Source organism: Mustela erminea, chromosome 8, assembly GCF_009829155.1.
Source record: "Mustela erminea isolate mMusErm1 chromosome 8, mMusErm1.Pri, whole genome shotgun sequence".
NCBI classification, from domain to species: domain Eukaryota; kingdom Metazoa; phylum Chordata; class Mammalia; order Carnivora; family Mustelidae; genus Mustela; species Mustela erminea.
Genome location: NC_045621.1, coordinates 57,663,032 through 57,682,866, shown reverse-complemented (window position 1 = coordinate 57,682,866; position 19,835 = coordinate 57,663,032). Strand labels below are relative to the sequence as shown.

At 35.7% G+C, this 19,835-nt stretch overlaps 1 protein-coding gene across 8 annotated transcripts in view; it reads right to left on the bottom strand.

Annotated features, from left to right (window-relative positions):
* TANK (TRAF family member associated NFKB activator) overlaps positions 1 to 19,835 on the bottom strand; it is an 88,424-nt gene that overhangs the window by 64,672 nt on the left and 3,917 nt on the right. For 2 of the 8 annotated variants that reach the window (XM_032355726.1, XM_032355731.1), the window contains exon 1: positions 6,623 to 6,776. The exons of 2 other annotated variants lie outside the window; for them this stretch is intronic. Coding sequence is in view for 1 of the 6 variants with exons in the window: in XM_032355731.1 (XP_032211622.1) it covers positions 6,623 to 6,630 (8 nt within the window). In the remaining 5 variants the exon portion in view is untranslated. Of the gene's footprint in view, positions 1 to 6,622; positions 6,899 to 6,984; positions 7,152 to 19,835 lie in introns of those variants that run through there. 4 more of the 8 variants (XM_032355727.1, XM_032355732.1, XM_032355734.1 and 1 more) reach the window with 4 other exon arrangements.

The window sequence follows — 19,835 nt, the reverse complement described above, 5'->3', positions numbered from 1 at the left end:
ACAGTGTTCCACCAATTGCCCAGCTCAACCAGAACAACTCAACTTTGATTAGATATATATTTTGGGATTTCAAGTTTGAAAAGAATCACAGGCTTAAAGGTATCAGACCCCCACCACCTCCACCCATAATGATTTATAATGCTTTAGTAAGGCCTATTTTTTGTGGGGTGGTAGAGATAAGTACTGGTGATCTGGGAGGTGGAAAAGGCCCCTCTGTTGGGTTTCCCCCACTGCTGAGACTATTCTGTGTCTGGGTAAGTGTTCTGCCAGGTTCACACTTGTGGTGAGAGGCCACCTAAAATCTAAAGCAGTTTCAAGATGGGGGGAGGAAATCACTCCATCCTAGAAAAGTCATCTGCTTTTTTCCAACCCCCTGGGCTATGAATAATAATAAGCATTCACATTCTATTTCAGCAAAGCTGTCACCTTAGCAAAAGAAGAGGTAAATAAGTAATGGAAGACACAACCTTCCTTTTTTGTATTTTAGCTCTTTGTTCACCTTTTCACCCACGGAAAAGATCAGAAGCAAAAAGCAAAAGTCAATAACACAGTAAATACTTAAATAAAAGGACATCCTCTGTCTCAGTTACAGTGAAATTTTAATGACACCAATAGTATGTGTGTTTTCCCCACTTAAAGAAAGGAAATGGAAAAGAACTGTCACTCCTAACACTTAGTTATAATCATTTCCCACTTTTAAGAGAGTTCCCTAACATAAGCAGCCAATTCCCCAAAATGACAGTTTGTATTTCCAGTCTCACTTTCCGATATACCCATAGCATGCTGCACTACAACTGTGACTGTGTTGCAGTCAGGCAGCTGAAATAATAGAAACTTAAATACCATTGATGCAGCAGTGTCAGAATTTAGATGTTGTATTTTTTCTGTAAGTTGATAGTAGGCTAAATGTATCAGGATAAACAAGGTGAGATGACTCCCCAGTGACCAACCCAAAAGCTCCCCAGATCAGATTCTCCATTTTGCTGGATGTTCAAACTTGGAGAAACTTTCTGTGTTATCTTCTAAGAGTTAAAAGATTTCACAGCCAAAGACCGCACCCATGTGTCTCAGCTTTGCCTTACTTCCCTTTTTTACTCCAGTATTACTTCTTTCTCTCAGACTGTTTATCAAATTCTAGGAGTTGAAGCACACAACCAAACTGTGTAACACCAAAAGAGAAACTGGGCATGGCACGTGATGTTCTACCCCAACGTAAACAGAAACATGTCAATGCTAAGTTAGCTTGCTCAGCATGCTAAGGGGTATCCTCACTTGAGTAAAGGTCATGTTAAAATCTAGAGATGGGGGGGTAGAATGGGGTTTATGCAGTTTAAAATGGCTATTTAATATTAAAAATGTTTTCATAAATCAAATAAAGTAGTGCTCTATAGAATATTTTTGGATGGGGGAACTATAAGAGCAAGTTATATTCAGTATGGGGAAGTGTAAAAGAAGACTGTGTGGGAAGGAGAAGCAAACATTAAATCTCCATGGATGTGTGAGATTTTATGTTTATGAAAAAAGGGATAAGGATTTTTTAAAAAACGAAGAACCATCATCAAAGGAAAGGCATTTCTAGTTTAGAGATAGCAAATATATGAAATTATATTACAGGAAACACCACATAACAAGTGGCTATGAATAATACAAGCATTTAAATATCCCATAAGAGCAGGTGATTTTATTCAAATGATTTGAGATCATATATTTTCTAGAAAAGACCTAAGTCCCTGATTTCTGTCCTCCCTAGCATCTCCCTAGCAAAATTACCTGGTTGTGTTTGTTCTGCTGCTCCCGAGAACAATTCTCTATCCTTCACTCCATGTGACTATTTCAAAGATTCTTAAAACTTCAACTTCTTAAGTACTGTCAAAATGGAACTCATGTTATTTTTCTTCATCTATCAATTCCCAGTAATTCCTTACTAAAATGACTTGACAGACCTTGTTTTCACAACCTGTTTGTAAGAGACACTTTTTTTCAAAGCAAAATTATTGGTAATAAGTGAAAGCTAATGCACAGCATCAGTGCTCAGTTTATTCTCATTATTTAATATTGATAATTACTATCACAGAAAGTAGATCTCTGGATAGAAGGAAGAAAACTCAGGTTACTATATAGAACATTTTTCCCTGTGAGATAAATATTATTTACTTCCAACTCTTACTCTTTAAAAAAAAAAAAAAAAGTCCCTTAAGAAATGTTTTTGTTTCACAACAATATAAATATACTCAACACTACAAAACTGTACACTTAAAAATGGTTACTATGATAAATTTCACATTTTATGTATTTCCCCATAATTTCAAAAAGTTGTTATAGACTAGGGATTGAAAAACTATGACATATGTATTACATAGGTCCCAAAGGCTTGTTTTCAGTTGTAAACAACCTGGTACCCCTGACTGTTCTGGTCCTCCTCAACTTTTCTGAAGAGTGTCAAATATTGTGTATAGTTCAAAAGACTTTGTACACTTATTAGCTATCTATCCACAAGGCAGTTCATTTAATAGTCTCTGCTCTTCTTTTTTAAAGATGACTTGGCATCTTGGTCCCAGACTATAAAGAGATTTTTGTTACCTATTCTAGATAACAGCTTCTTCTTTCCCTCTACCCATGACTGAGAACCACAGAAGCAACGAGATGGGGGAAGGGGAATGGCAGCCACAACATAAATCCTAGAGGAACTAAAACCCAAAATTTGGCCTGACATAATGAAATGCAAACTACGTGAAATTAAACAGTAATATACATGCTTATAAGGGGTCAGAAAACAAACAAAATACTAACTGCTAATCAGTTAATCCATCATATCGGAATAGTTAGAATAGTGAAGTTTTACATCACAGGCTATTTACTTTTATTTACCATTTCCTTTTGAATATGAGTAGGACTTTAAAAAAACATGCATCGTCTTTGTTTTTATAAGGCACACTCCTAAATCATGTCAATAATTATTTTATCTAGACTGATACATGATCAATTAAAATACTCAAATATGCAAGCATTCACATAATGTCTGCATCCCTCTGTACATAACACTTAGGAGTGTTTTGAAGCCTTCCACAGTTCGCTGATGTATACTGCTAAATTACATTACCCGCTTAAGGTCATATTCTTGAGTGATCAAAAATGCCTGAAATAATCATCTGTAAGAGGTAACAACTCAACCAAAGAGTACACAATACATATGTCACATGCATATCTGGACCATGCTAATAAATTTCACTTCATATTGACTAAGTACAGGCATGCTGAGCTTGTGTATTTTTTTTTTCACCTACTCATTCTGAAACTCTCCTATGGGATTTGGCTACAGTAGAATGTTAGCGTGGTTAGTACCTCTAAAGAAAGAAATTTCCCAACAAAATTGGGAAGCTAATGACAACAAAGTGAAACTGATGCTTTCCCACTTAAGTGTCACTGCTGGTTTCCTTCAGGGCAGAGAAGAACTTGCCCATGTAGACGCTGCAACACCATTTACTTTATAGTATAACTGGAGCAGAGTAAAGAAGGAACAGCAATACATTTTATCATTAGCCTCAACCTACCTATAGCATCTTCTCTGACCATGAAAAAAAAGAGGTAGGGGAGGGGAGAGAAATGAGGAGGATCAACACAGAAGTTCTTTGTTTTTAATATCCTGGTATTTTAGACTCTTCCATTTATTTGGATTTACTGAGGAGTTTTTGCTTGTTTGCTTTTTTAAGGTTCTGAGGCTTTTTGCTGAATATTATTGCTATTTTAAGAACAATGTACTTTCAGGCCAACATAGTTTCATGAGTGAATTCTTTCAAACCTTCTAAGAATAGAAAGCTCTTACGCTGTTTAAACTAACTTCAGTGCAGAGAAAGCAGGAATTCAGTTGTTTTTAGGAAACCATTATAAATAACCCTGCTATCAAACTGTGGCAAAGATAACACAGAAAATGATGCTACAGAAGATACCAAATTACTGGTTTTAAGAAAAATGTTACCAAAAAGAAACCTGTATTTTTAAGTATTACGCCATGACCAAGCCTAAGGCTGTTTCACAAACTATAATTCAACTAAAATAACCCATAATCCTAATAGGTCAAAAAACAAAACAAAACAAAACACACAATAGGTCATGAGAGATGCCAAAAGCCATACAACAAAATTCAACTTCCACTCTTGATAAAAAAGTTAGGTCGTAATGAAAAGACATCATCTTAACAGCCAGAAATATATAGACCAAATAAACACTCAACATCTATTATTCAAAATTGCTTTCAATGTGCCAATGTAAACACACATAAACACACAACCCTAGTCTAAAATCCATTCTCTGTGGGGTGCGAGGGTGGCTCAGTAGTTAAGCATTTGAATCTTGATCTCTGCTCAGGTCATGATCTCAGAGTTCTGAGACTGAGCACTGCTTCAGGGTCTGAGCTGAGCATGAAGTCTGCTTAAGATCCTTTGTCTCTCTCCCTCCTCTACCCCTTCCTCTCTTGCTCTCTCTCTAAAATAAAATAAAATTCAACCTGCAAAAATCCTAGTAAACTAGAAATATTACAGACACTTCCTTGATAAACAAAATTTATTGTAAGTTAATATTAAACCCCTTATTTAATGATGACATAGTAATAACAGCCACAAACTAAGAAATAATATATGGATGACCAGAATCACCGTTATTACATATCACTGTGCTGGAGAAGCTAGCAATTCACTAAATCAAAGAGAAGAAGTAAAGATAAGATTATATTAAGATGATTTTTCCTAGAAAATTCAAGGGAAACAATTGATTAAGACTACTAAGTTCAGAAAGCTGGCCAGATGTAGAATCACTTATCTACATACCAGCCACAAAATAGTAGTTAATATAATAGCTAAAACCTCCAAAAGGATTATTTTAATGAAACATGAACAGTTTATACTTTAAATTTTACCCCCAAAAGAATGCAATAATATTCAAGAAAATTTTGAAAAAGACAAATGAAGGACTTGCTTTATGAATTACTAAAAAATGGTACAATCAGGAGTTTTTTTTTTTAAGATTTTATTTATTTATTTGACAGACAGAGATCACAGAGAAGCAGGCAGAGAGAGAAGAAAGCAGGGTCCCTGCTGAGCAGAGAGCCCAAAGCGGGGGCTCGATCCCAGAACCCTAGGATCATGACCTGAGCCGAAGGCAGAGGCTTTAACCCACTGAGCCACCCAGGTGCCCCCTGCCTCTATTCTTTTAGCGATGTGAGTTTTGTATTTGTATAGGAAGAGACAAACAGAAAAAAGCAACATAATAATAATAATAATAATAATAATAACAAAAGACCCATGTATACACGGAAGTTTATTATACTGAGGTAGTATTCTAGTCATAAGGAAATGATTCTAACAAATGATTTCAGGAAAAACAGCTAAATCCCTACCTTATATGTTGTACAAAAATAATTTTCAGATATTTTAACGAGTAAAGCATAAAAAAACTATAAAAGAATTAACAGACAATATAGGGAAAACAGTTTAATCATTTTTGAGTGGGAGCTGTCTTCGCTTCTTAAGCGATTAAAAGTCTGGGCATTTTAAACCAAAAGACTGACAGTTCTTGAAAATATCTGCCATATATTTCACAAAGGATTACTATACCTGGATCCTAATAAAATACAGATAAATAATTCTGAAGCATAATGGGCAAAATATATTGAAAGGTCATGTCAAGAAATAGTTAACTACATTATGGTACACCCTGACAAAGAATACCACGCTGACGTTAAGATAAAGCAGAGCTTTGTATGGGAAAACTTTCACCTTATATTTTTGTCTGCAAATGCAGATAACAGAACAGTATGCATATATACTCTCACTTTCACAAGAAAATGAAATAACATATTTATGCACATGTAAGAGTGACGCGGAAGGCCTTATGAAATACTACGACTGGGGAAAGCTGAGAAAAAAAAGTTTCATTTTCTCTATAAATTGCTGGCTTCATACATGGTAGTATCATTTTAGGGTTTCCCTCTCCTCCCAATGATGCAAAAATAATTTTTCAATGGATTACACTGCTTGCTTCTCCGCTCCCCCTCGTCTGAAATGCGTATTCCACCACGTTAAGGAGGCAGATCTTTTCATTTTCCCTCATTTTCATGTCACCTGACTCGCATTACTACCATTTCTCCGTTTGGACAACTTGTCAAAAGCATCGGAGAGATAAGGACCCTCCCTCATAGCAAGGCTGCTCAATTTTTGCTTGTTACACTGTAACAAGGGAGACACACCTACTCTTTGTCTTTGGTTTGAGTATCTTCCCCTTACTTTCTTCACTTCTTGACAGGCAGAGATTTTTACACCTTAACTCGTTGCTACTCAGTTTACACCCGAGTTGAGACCCTACCTGACGCCCGGGTTCCCAGTTGCTTTTTCCACTCGCCCACCCATTCTTTCCGTGACCCTCGGGGAAGTTACCCCACTTCTCACTGACACGGCTATGATGACACCCCACAGGGAAGCAGAGAGCGGAACTGAGCAACCACGTTGGGAAGAACAGAAAGACCAACTTGAAAGTTTTCGAAAGAACCACCACGATAGTACTAGCTCCCGGAAGACAACCCTTGCGCCGAAGGGAGTCTGGGACACTCGAGACGGGGCCCACTGCTCACCCTGACATCGCAAGCCCTGCCTCCCCTCTTCCCCGGCGTGGAAGTCAAGTCACCGCGAGCCGTGGACGCGGAGCTGGGCTGGATCCCTCCCCAGAGAGCGTCGCGGCGGGGAGAACGTTGTTGCGCTGACGTCGCGGGCTCGGAAAGCCCCTCCCGGGTCCGCTCCGGGACGCACACCCGGGTAGTTTTTCGGGCTCAACGTTCCTCTCCACTCAGCACAGGTCGTCTCCGCGGCTCGTCGGCTTCTTTCCCTGCGGCACCCGTACTGCCAGCGTACCGCCCTCGCTCACACACACCACTTCCCCGCCGCTGTGCTCGACGGGTTCCGACAAACCAACTCGTTCGCGAAGTTTCTTACTCACAGTTCAGGGTTTCCGCGCCTGTCTCTCACACCCCGGAGCGGCGGCGCCCGGCCGAATGTGTCGGCCGGAAGTTGTTTTCCGTTCCAGTTCAGAGGGCAGCGCCTGCGCGCGGAGCTTTTAACCCTTCACCCTCCACCCCGCCAGGCCAGGCCGGACCCCTCCCGTCCCACCCAAGCATCGCCCCGCCCACCCAAGCACGGTCCGGCCCCGCCCCGCCCCGCCCCGCCCCGCCCCGCCCCGCCTCACCCCGCCTGGCCTCGCCTAGCTGAAGTACAGCGGCGAAAAGTCAACAATGTCAAGGTTAAAGGCCACCTGAGGGACTTAGGAAGACTTTTTTCCTAAACAGAAAATAGCCAGGTCTAATATCACCCTGTATGTGGGTTAGCATACACAAGAATCGTCTGAGACGCTTGTTAAAGATGTAGGTTTACTAGTTCACCCCTAGAGATGGTAGAGTTAGGGCAACTGGGGTGAAGCCTGGAACCTGCATTTTTATAGGATTCTCATGTGAATGTGATTAAGGTGATTAAAGTCCACACTGAGAAACACAACACACATGCACATACACACGCACACCCATTTGGTTTCTCCCCAGTTGTAATAACTTTCAGTAAATGTGCTTGCTAAAGTTGAATTGGTTGCCAGAGACAAGTAGACCTTTACAGAAAATTCTCATGAATTAAGACTTCTCCATTATTCCATTTCCTAGCTCAACTTGAACACTCTCAAAGATAGAAATTTTAGACAGATACCCCTAGAAGTGCGTGAACTCTCAGTTTTAGCTCTGATACCTCTGGGCTCAGGCAAGTTGCTTAACCTAATGAAATCTTTAATATTTTATTGGACAAATAGAGACAGTGATAACCTACTTCACTAAATGGGTGGTTGTGAGGGTCAATCCAACAACGTGAGCAAAACCACATGGTAAATTTTAGAATGTTCTTCAAATGAAAGATATTGTCCAGAGTCACTCATGTCAGTCTGGATCCTTGCACCAAAAAGGTTTCCCTCAGATTCCTTGCACTAAAACAGAACATTCAGATCCACAGCACTTGTGGAAGCCTCCTGAGAGCCCTGAAGTCTAGGACTTTCCACGTTGACTGGAGCTTGATTGCACCTGGCTGAATGCATGTAGCATTCAGAAGCGTCTCTGAAGCTTCCATAGTAATGACATATGTTATTTATTTAACTTAAAAATATTTTTTAAAAATCTCACCACTTTTGCACGTATCTATCTGACATGGGTTGGGAGGGTTTGAAAAAGACCCCATCACCAAGCACAAGCATCCTCAGGACATTGAAGTAAAGTTTGATAGCTTGGATTAAAATGACCATGAATACTATATGTTGTTATCAGGCACAGCCTACTCTAGAACATAGCTTTACATCCATAAGCTTCACAAAATTTCTGAAGTTGAGAACTTTCTTGTCCTGGAGATTTTGGCCAACCCATGCTTGATTAAGTCTTTAGCCAATGATTCTTTCTTCATCCTGAAAGATTCAAGCCCAGTCTGGAATTCTTGAGCTCTCTTTTTTCTGATCATACAGTCCTACGAAACTTCAAAGCTGCTATCTTCTCGGAGAGCTTAGCATCTTGCTCTTCCTGCGATTGTATTTTTTGTTAGAGCAGGAGACTCGGGTTCTGATTGCCACACTTTCTCCTTACACTTCTGAATCATGGATGTTTGTACTTCTTTCCTTAGGCTTGTAAATCCAAGGATTTAAAACTTACCAAGTTACAGTGCTCTTTTTAATATTGGGCTTAGTTTTAAAAGTCAAAGCCAAAATGTATTGTAAAAAAACGTTTAAACAAATAGAAACTTTTCATATATAACATTGTGATCAGTTGAACAGTTTCTTGTAATAAGCAATCAAGTTAAATATGACAGTCAAGCACTTTTTTAAAAAAATAATTTTTATAGTGGTTTTAGTTTTATAGCAAAATTGAGTGGGAGATACAGAGTTTCCTATATACTCTCTATCCCAACTTATGCAGAAAACTCTTCCATTATCAACATCTCCCACCAGAACAGAATGTTTGTCACAACTGATGAATCTACATAAAGATAACATTGTCTTCCAAAGTTTATAGTTTCCTTTAAGGTTCATCCTGGACAGATATATAATAACATGTATCCATCATTTTAGTATCATACTACACTAGAGTAGTTTCACTGTCCTGAAAACCCTCTGAGCTCCACCTATTCATCCCTCGCACCCCCAATCCCTGTCAACCACTCATCTTTGTATGGTCTCCATAGTTTTGCCTTTTCCAGAATGTCATATGATTGGTATCAAAAAGTATGTAACCTTTTCAGATTGACTTCTTTCACTTAGTAATGTACATTCCAGCTTCCTCCATGTCTTTTCATAGCTTGTCTTTTAGCACTGAATAGTATTTGAATTTAGCATTGAATAGTATTCCATCGTCTGGATGTATCACAGTTTATTTATCCATTTATTTATCACCTATTGAGGGACATCTTGGTTGCTTCCAATTTTTGCGATTATAAATAGAGTTGCTATAACAGTAGTGTGTAGGTCTTTGTGTGGACATAAGTTTTCAACTCCTTTGGGTGAATACCAAGGAGTGGGATTGTTGGATCATATATATAATCAGTATGTTTAGCTTTGAAAGAAGCTGTCAAACTGTCTTCCAAAGTGACTGCACCATTTTGTATGCCTACTAGCAATGAATGAGAGTTCCTTTTGCTCCACATCCCTGCCAGCATTTGGTGTTGTCAGTGTTTAGATCTTGGTCATTCTAACAGGCATGGAGTATATCTCATTGTTTTAATTTTCAATTCCCTGATGACATATGATGTGGAGCATCTTTTCATATGGTTATTAGCCATCTATCTTTATATTTTCTCTGGTGGAATATTTGTTAAGGTCTTTGGTCCATTTAAATTTGTGTTCTTTGATTTCTTGTTGTTGAACTTTAAAAGTTCTTTGTGTATTTTGGCTAATAGTCCATTATCAGATGTATCTTTTGCAAATATTCTCTCCCAGTCTGTGGCTTGTCTTTTCATTCTCTTGACAGTGTCTTTTGCAGAGCAGAATTTTTTTTTATTTTAATGAAGTCCATCTCACCCAACTTTTGAGCAAATTGAAGGAGCTGCTTTGATAATTTCTAATTGAAATAATGGGATGTTAATAATATATCTAGAATCTAAAACTAAATGATAAGCACTTTGAACGTGGAGGTGTTAAGAGTTTTGAAAAAGGAATAAAAAAATTAAACATACACATTTCTTAAATATATATTTTTCTCTCTTTTCAATCTCATGATGTTGTAGTCATAAACAGAAATGGCTGCATACTTCTCTAGTGTGTGAAACATGCATGAATGCTGGGATAAATAGACAAAATTTAGGCTAAGATAACATCAATCATTTTCCTTTGTCTATAATGATGATGAATTTTTTAGAACTGACATACAGTATATTTTATAAGATTAGGAATCAAATGGAGACATTTATTTGAGGTTTAGACCTTTAGAAGAATGACATAATTTCACTTCAATTTTCCTCTACTTATATTGTATTTATATATACCTTAGGCTAGCAAGCAGTACTATGGGGTAGAATGGGATGCAAATGAGAACTGCAGACTCATTAAAAATATTTTAAGTGCTATTTTCAAAACTGCTTAATATTTTACTGAGTGTTCTGAATATAAATCTAGAGACAAGGAAAGCTGCCAGTATAAACACTTACTACAACTTGGAATGTCAGGTATGCATCAATGATCTCTGTCAAATCTTTGATGTGAAGTATCACTATTAATAGAATCTGGTTGACTTCCGATTTAGGATGACATCTGGACTAGCTGTTTGTGTCTCAGACTCTAAATTAAATGCCTAATAAAAAATCAGAAAAATATGAGAACTCATAATAGCACTGGAAGAAAGAATTGATGACCAGATCCAGCACATATGGCTGAGCAGACTTTGCCATATACAGAGCACCTGGCTGACACGGCTGGTCACTTGCCAAGCTTTGCCCTCTTGGGCTTGAGTCGTTCCCAAAGGATGCCTTTTTCTGAGTAAGAAAACAAACAAAAAAACAACAACAACAAAAAAACAACTAACATCAAAAGAATAGCTGTAAGCTTACCCACAAGCGTCCTAGTGACAAAATTTGGCAGGATTTCCAGTCATTTCCAAGAACTGTGGGGCTGAAATGGACATAACCTTTGTTGCTTGAGAATGAGTAAATCTGCTGGCCTAAACAACAGTGGCAAAATGATCTGCCTCATGGCACCTGCTAGTGAATTGGGTAGAAACCCCACTACTATGTGTGACCTGCACATAGTATTTTACCTCTCTTTGTCTCAGTTGCCCATGAATACTTCTCTTTATTATTATCTTTGGAGCTATGATTTGGAGTATACTAACAAGCCCAATGGAAGTGGATAAATGTGATGTTTTATGTGAGGCCAATAATGAAAGCAATGAGCAAACCCAGAGCTCTGTGTTTGACTATCCCTGAGACTTTGATTTTTCCTACAGAGTTCCTAACAAGGAAAAGACCAATGATTGTTTCTGATTAACCAAGAATCCTCCTCTTCATACTAAAATAATTAGGCAATAATGGTAAAAAATCTCACCTCAGGTCAATACTTACAGTGAAAAATTAATAAATGTCAGGTTCAGGCCAAAAAAGTCCCTGTGACCTGTGTATGTCTACATGTCTCTCAGCTTCATATCTGTGCTGAGGAACTAAGAGAAAGCAGGCAGAAAAGAGCCAAGGAAAATCCATACATCTGGTTAGTAAGGGCCACAGAATGATTGGAATGAGAAAATAGAAAACAAAGCATCCCTTTGAAAAGGTTATGCTGCATAAAGGAAGAAAAAAAAAAAGAGTTTTCAAAATGCAGAGAAAATGAACACTTTGGAAAATGGCTTACCAGAAGCATAAGTAAATGGGAAAAATGTGCTTTGCATTTTCTGTGAAAAAAAAAAGAGATGTCTTATTAGACAAAATATTACACTAAGGAAAAGATGGACCTAGTTAAGAGACAGGGAGAAATAAAAACAAAATTGGATAAGTTAAGACTGTAAGGACATAAAACACACAATTGCAAAATTAAAAATAACTATTTGGTCATAATCAAGGATGCAATCAATACTGCAGAATATTAAATCAATGATTAGAGTACAAGCCTGAAAAACTCTCTCAAATCTCAATGGAAAGGACAAACAGAAGAAAACCATGAAATGGGACAGTGGAAAGAAAGTGCTCTAACATCTTCCTGAAGAAGAGAGAGAGTAAACAGAATAGAAATAGTAACCAAAGATATATCAGAAGATATATCCAAAGCAATTGGAGATGCAAAGGACTCAATAAGTTTTGAAATGTATTAATGAAAAGAGACAAAACACTTTGACATATCCTGACAAAAATTTTGATATGAAAGTATTTATCAATTTATTTATATATTCAGCAAATATTTTGTGAGTGCTTGCTATATGCTAGAAGTTAGAGATACAAAGATGACCAAAACACAGTCCTACTTTAAAAGAACTTAGTGTCTGTGGTGGGTAACATATGTAGAAAAAGAAGGTAATTGCTGCACAATGGTTATTACAGTATTATAATAAGGGTCAGAATAGGGTACTTTGAAAACACACTGGAGTCCAGGCTTGAGAGAGTAAGGGAAGTTTTTCTATATCTAAGGTATGGAAAGAATTCAATAAGAATACAGGCAGGGGAAAAAAAAAAGAAGAAGAATACAGGTAGAAAAGAATAAATTATTTGCAATGAAAGAAAAATAGACTATTTTCAATATTAAACTTCAGAAGCTGATTAGAATAACATCTACAGTTGTGTGGGAAAGTTTTAACCGACAAAGTCTATAGCCACCCAAGTTATCATTCACATAGGAAATGAAAACAAAGATATTCTTTGATACGTCAAGGTTCAGAAATATACTACCCATTTCCTGAAATAGTTGAAGAAACACTTTAGATAGTCAAGAAGGGAATCACATTTTTTAAAAAAGGAAAGGTAAAATTTGAGATAAAAGAAATATTTGTAAATATTAGAAATAACTACTGGATTAAGTGAAAATTTGCAGCAAATATAATGAGGCTATTAAAAGTAATTGTGAAGATATAGGGCACAAGTATAAATAAATAATTTAATAATAATCTATTCTAAAATTCCTGTTTATAGCAACAAAAACTCAAGTGGGTGGAAGAGAGGTGGCAGGGAGTGAAAAGTTCTAATTTACCATTTTTTTAAATCTTCTTCTTATAGAAATAAGCCAATGATAGATAGGATATCATTCTATGATAATTGGACATATATTATTTTAGGGTTCTTTTTTTAATATGAAGGTAAGTAGCTATACATAGAATTCAAAACTGTATGTTTATTTTCACATTAATAGAGGAAGAAAGAAAAAAAATTTCCCCATAGAACAAAGATATAAAACTCTTACTTTCTGACATTTAATCAGTCACCCAATAAGGTAATTCACATGAGTTCTCCTCTGCAACATTTCTTGCATGCATATACTTTCTCTCTTCATTGTTACACACTGTCTTCATTTCCATTCTCTGTCCTTACTGCCAACCCCTTGTTCAAGGCACCATCAATTCTTATGTACCATACTAGCCTCCTAATGGTTCTTCTTATTCTTCATTTTCTCTCCTGTCGATTTCTAAATGTTATACTCAATGAACTCCAATAAGATAAACTCAGAGAGACCTATACTGAAGCACATTATAATTAAACTGTTTAGAGCCGCAGATGAAAAAATCTTGAAAGTACTGAGAAGTGACTCATTATGCATAAGGGATCCTCAGTGAGATTAACATCCAATTTCACTTTGAAATCATTGAGTCTAGGAGGCAGTGGGATGACAAATTTAAAGTGCTAAAAAAAATACATGTCAACCAAGAATTCTCTATCTAGCAAAATCATTCTTCAAAAATGAAGGAAAAATTAAGATGCTCTGAGATAATAAAAAACTGAGGGAGTTCAGTGTTAGTGGATTTACTTACTCTATGAGAAATGATAAAGGGAATCCTTTAGGCTCAGATAAAAGGCTACTAGACAATAATTCAAAGCATTACAAAGAAAAAATTTGACATTGACAGTTACATTGATGGACATAAAAACAAAAATAATTGTATTTTTGGTTTGTAACTCCTCTTTTATTTCCTATGATTTAAAAGACAAATGCTTTAAAAATTACAAATCTATATTAATGGGTACATAATGTATAAAGTCTGTGATTACAACAACATAAGGGAGGAACTAAGCTGTATAGGAGTAAAGCTTTTGTATATTATTGAAGCTATGTTGGCATTAATTAAAATTGAATAGTTATAAATTTAAGTTCCTATTTATAATCTCCACAGTAAGCACTAAGACACCATCTTAAAAAATATATATGTATATATATATATATATAAAATAAGATGAGAAGGGAATGAGAACTAAGACACCATCTTTAAAAAAAGTATACATATATATATAATAAAATGATAAGGGAATAAAAGGGTACAAAGCAAAGGATCAATTAAACACAGAAGAAGGCACTGATGTGAGAAGTGAGGAACAGAAAAATGGTATAAGGCATACAGAAATCAAATAGCAAAATGGCAGAAGTAAGTCCTTCCTTATCAGTAATTTCTTGAAATATAAATGAATTAACCCCTCTAATCAAAAGGCAAAACTTAGCAGAATGGATAATATAACATGATCAAACTATATGCTTACTACAAGATACTTACTTTAGATCCAAAGACACAACTAATTTGAAAGTAAAATGATAGAAAAAAAATTTTCCATGCAGAGAGTAACCAAAAGAAACATGTGGCAGTCATATATATATATATATATATATATATATATATATATATATATAAAATATATTAAATATAAATAAAATCTTTAAAATATATATATATATATATATTTTTTAAAGATTTTATTTATTTATTTGACAGACATACCACAAGTAGGCAGAGAGGCAGGCAGAGAGAGGAAGGGAAGCAGGCTCCCTGCTGAGCAGCGAGCCTGATGTGGGGCTTGATCCCAGGACCCTGGGATCATGACCTGAGCTGAAGGCAGAGGCTTTAACCCACTGAGCCATCCAGGCGCCCCCATGGCAGTTAAATTAACACAAAATACCTTTCAAGTAAAAAACTGCTACAAGAGACAAAGAAGGACATTATATATTGATGAAAGGGTCACTAATCAAAAAGATCTAACAATTATACACATTTACACATCAAGCAATAGATCCCCCAAATATATGAAACAAATATTGATAGAATTGAAGGGAGAAATAGACAGTACTATGATAACAGTTGGAGAATTTACTACACCACTTTTAATAACGGGTAGAAAAATAGAAAATCAAGAAAGAGAGAGGACTTAAATGATGTTGTAAATCAACAAGCTCCTAGAGACATATATAGGCCATTCTACACAGCTCTCTACAAGAGCAGAATATACATTCTTCTCAAGTAGATATGGAAACTTCTCCGGGATAAACAAATGGTAAGCCACAAAAAAAGACTCAATATATTTAAAAAGACTGAAGTCATACAAAGTATCTTTCCCAACCAAAATGAAATGAAGCTAGACAGCAATAACAGAAGGAAAACTAGAAAATTCAAATATGTGCAAATTAAGCAACACATTCTTAAACAACTGATCAAAAGAGGAAATCACAAAGGAAATTAGATTTACTTAGAGATTAATGAAAACAAAATTGTACCATACCGAACCTTATGAGATGACTGAAAGCAGTGCTTAGAAAGAAATTAATAGTAGTTAACATCTACATTAGAAAAGGAGAGAGCTCTGAAATCAATAACGCAAATTACCCTTCAAGGACCAGAAAAAGAAGAGCAAGCTAAACCCAAAGCTAATAGAAGGAAGGAAATAATAAAGATTAGAGCAGAGATAAATGAAATAGACCCCAACCCCCCCCCCAAAACAAAAACACCCAACCCAATAGAATCAATGAAGTCTAACTTGGTTTTTTGAGAAGATGTGTAAATTTGACAAAACTTTTCTAGACTTTGAAGAAAAAAGGAAAGAGAATAATAAATAACTAAAACCAGAAATGCAAGTGGGGACATTGCCACCAGCCAAACAGAAATAACATGGATTATAAGAGACTACTATGAATCACAGACCAACACATAAGATGATCTAGTTGAGAGATAGAAATTCCTAGAAACACACAAGGAAAACTAAATCAGAAGAAACAGAAAATCTGAACAGTCTTATAACAAATTAAGAGATTGAATCAATAATCAGAAACTTCCCAACAAAGTCCAGAAACAGATGACCTCACTGGAGAATTCTAACAAACACTTAAAAAAGAATTAGCACCAATCCTTCTCAAACTCAAAAAAACAGAGGGGGAGGGAATACTCCTAACTCATTTTATGAAGCCAGCATTACTGTGATATCAAAGCCAGATAAAAACAACAGAAAAAAGAAAACTAAAAACTAATGATTTTCTTTATGAATAAAAATTTAAAATTCCCAAAATGTTAGCAAACAGAGTCGAATAGCATATTAAATAGATTATGCATCATGACCAAGTATGATTTATCCCTGGACTGCAAGGGTGGTTAAAGAAGAAAAAAATTATTCAGGGCAACACACCACATTACGGAATAAAGGAAAAACACCCCACATGATGATCTCCATTGATGCAGAAAAGGCATTTGACAAAATCCAATACCATTTCATGAATATTAAAAAAAAAAAAATGAAAAGACTTAGCAACCTGGACTAGAAGGGAACTTCCTCAAAATGAAAAAGAGTATTTATGAAAAACCTCCAGTTAACATTGTACTCAGCAGTGAAGGACTGGAACATTTCCCAATAATTTCAGGTACAGACAAGGATGCATCCTTTCACCACTACTATGCAACACTGTTCTGAAAGTTTTAGCCAGAGTTATTAAACAAGAAAAAGAAATACAAAGCATATAAATTAGAGAGAAGTAAAAATAAGGGGGCCTGAGTGCATCAGACTCCTGGTTTCAGCTCTGGTTGTGATCTTAGTGTCCTGAGATGGAGCCCTGTATGGGGTTCCACACTCAGCACAGAATCTTCTTGAATTCTCTCTCTCTCACCCTTTGCCTCTTCCCTCTATGTTCATTCTTTTTCTCTCTTTCAAGTAAATAAATAAGTAAATATTTTTTAAAAAGAAGAAAGAAAAAATAAAAATAAAATATTTCTCTCTCTCTCTGTTTTTTAAAGATTTTGTTTTTAAATCATCTCTACATCCAACATGGGTCCCAAACTCACAATTCCAAGTTGCATGCAAGCTCTACTGACTGAGCCAGCCAGGCATGCCAGGAGTAAAAATATTTCTATTTGCTGATGAAATTATCTTATGTATAGAAAGTCCCAAAGAATCCACAAGAAAGCTAGTAGAGCTAGTAAATGAGTTTGGCAACAGTGCAGGATACAAGAGCAATGCTCAAAAATCAGTTGTTTCTATACATCATCAATGAACAATCCAAAAAGGAAATTAAAAAAATAATTCCATTTATAATAGCATCTCCAAAATAAGATATCTAGGAATAAATATAACCAAAGAGGTAAAACACTCGTATATTGAAAACTACAAAACATTGCTGAAAGAAATGAAGATCTAAATAAATGGGACGACATTCCCATGGATTAAAAGAAGTTATATTGTTAAGATGACAATGCTTCTCAAAATGATCTATGGATTTAATGTAATCTATATCAAAATTCCAATAGCCTTTTTCGTGTCAGAAATGTAAAAGCTGATCCTTAAATTCAGATGGAGCTACAAGGGACCTTGAATAGCTGAGAGAATACTGAAAAAGAAAAATAAAGTTGAAGGACTCAAACTTTCCAATTTAAAAACTTACTACAAAGCTGCAGTAACTAAAACAGTGACGTATCAGTATAAAGATAGATATATGATCGATGGACTATAAATGAGAGTGAAGAATAAACCCATACATATTTGATGAATTGATATTTGATATGGACACAAAGACTATTCAATGGAGAAAGAGTAGCCTCTTTATCAAATGATGTTAGGACAACTCACAGTCATAATCAAAAGAATGAGTTGGACCTCTTTCCTTACACTATTTACAAAAATTAACTAAAAATGGATCTAAATTTAACAAGTAAAACTATAAAACTTTTGGATAAAAACATAGTGGTAAATCGTTATGACCTTGAAGTTGGCACTAGATTCTTAAATATGATACCAAACTCATGAACAAGAAAAGAAAAAATAAATTTGACTTCATAAAAAATTAATAGAAAAATTGGGCATTGAAAGGCCCTATCAAAGACATTATTAAAAGACAATCTACAGAATGGGAGAGAATATTTACAAGTCACATATTTGATGAAACTCTAAGAATCCAGAATACATAAGGAACACTAAAGGCTCAAAAGCAAAATGACAAACAACCCAATTTAAAAATGGCTAAAGGACTTACAGACATTTCTCCAGGGAGATTATACTCATAGCCAGCAGGCACATGAAAGATTCTCCATATCATTAGTCATCAGGGAAATGTAAATCAAAACCACAATGAGGTACCGCTTTGCCTGCACTAAGATAACAATAATAATGATAACACAACCAAGGAAAATAACAAGAGTTGGCAAGAATGTGGAGAAATCAGAGCTCTCATATATTTCTGGTGGGCATTTTAAAATGGCTTGACAACTGTGGAAAGCTATTTGGTTCTTCCTTAAAAAGTCAAACAGAACAACCCACTATTCTATCACTTGGTATATTCCTAAGAATTGAAAACAGGTACTCAAACAAATACATGGTCATAGCAAAACCATTTACAATATCCATAAAGTAAAAATAGCACAACTACCCTACCCAACAATTGATAAATGGATAAACAAATTGTGGTACATACATACAATAGAATATTGCTTGGCCATAAAAGGAATAAAGTACGGATATATCCTACAATATGGATGAATCTTGAAAACATTACGTTCAGTGAAAGAAGCCAATCAGAAAAACACACATATGATATGATTTCATTTATATGAAACACCAAGAACAGACATATCAATAAAGACAGAGGACAGATTGGCAGTTGCCAGGCATTGAGGGGAACAAGAAATGCAGAGCACCTGCTTAACTAATTCAATAAAGGGTTTCCTTTTGGGGTAATAACAGTGTTTTGACACTTGATAGAGGTGTTGGTTGCAAGACACTGTGAATGCAATAAATGCTACCAAATTATTTAATTTACCATGTTTAATTTTATGTTATGTGAATTTTACCTCAATTTTTTAAAATAGGAAAGAATATGAAAATTTGAATGAACTATAGACTGAGTTAATAAAAGCATATCAATACTTGTTCATTAATTGTAACACATACACAAGTACATCCTAATGTAAAATGTTAGTAATAGGGGAAATTATGTGATGAGACAAGGCAGGGTGATAATATGGAAACTCTCTGTTGTGTTGGTGCAGTTTTTCCCTAAATCTAAAACTGTTCGAAACAAAGGCCATTAACTGAAAACAACTTGGTTGTCCTAAATAGCTCTTGGATCAAAGAGGAAATAAAGCTACAATTAAAAACAAAATAACAATGATATGAAAGTGACCTATCAAAAGTTGTAAGACAGTTAAAATGGTGCTCAGAAAATTCTTAGCTTTAAGTACTTTCATTAAGAACAGGAAATAATAAAAATAAATGAACTAAGCATTTAACTCAAAAACTGAAAAGAGAAAAAGTAAAATATTGTAGTCTAATAAGAGACATTAAGAAAATAAAGAGGGGTGTCTGGGTGGCTCAGTTGGTTAGCTTCCAACTCTTCATTTTGGCTCAAGCCAT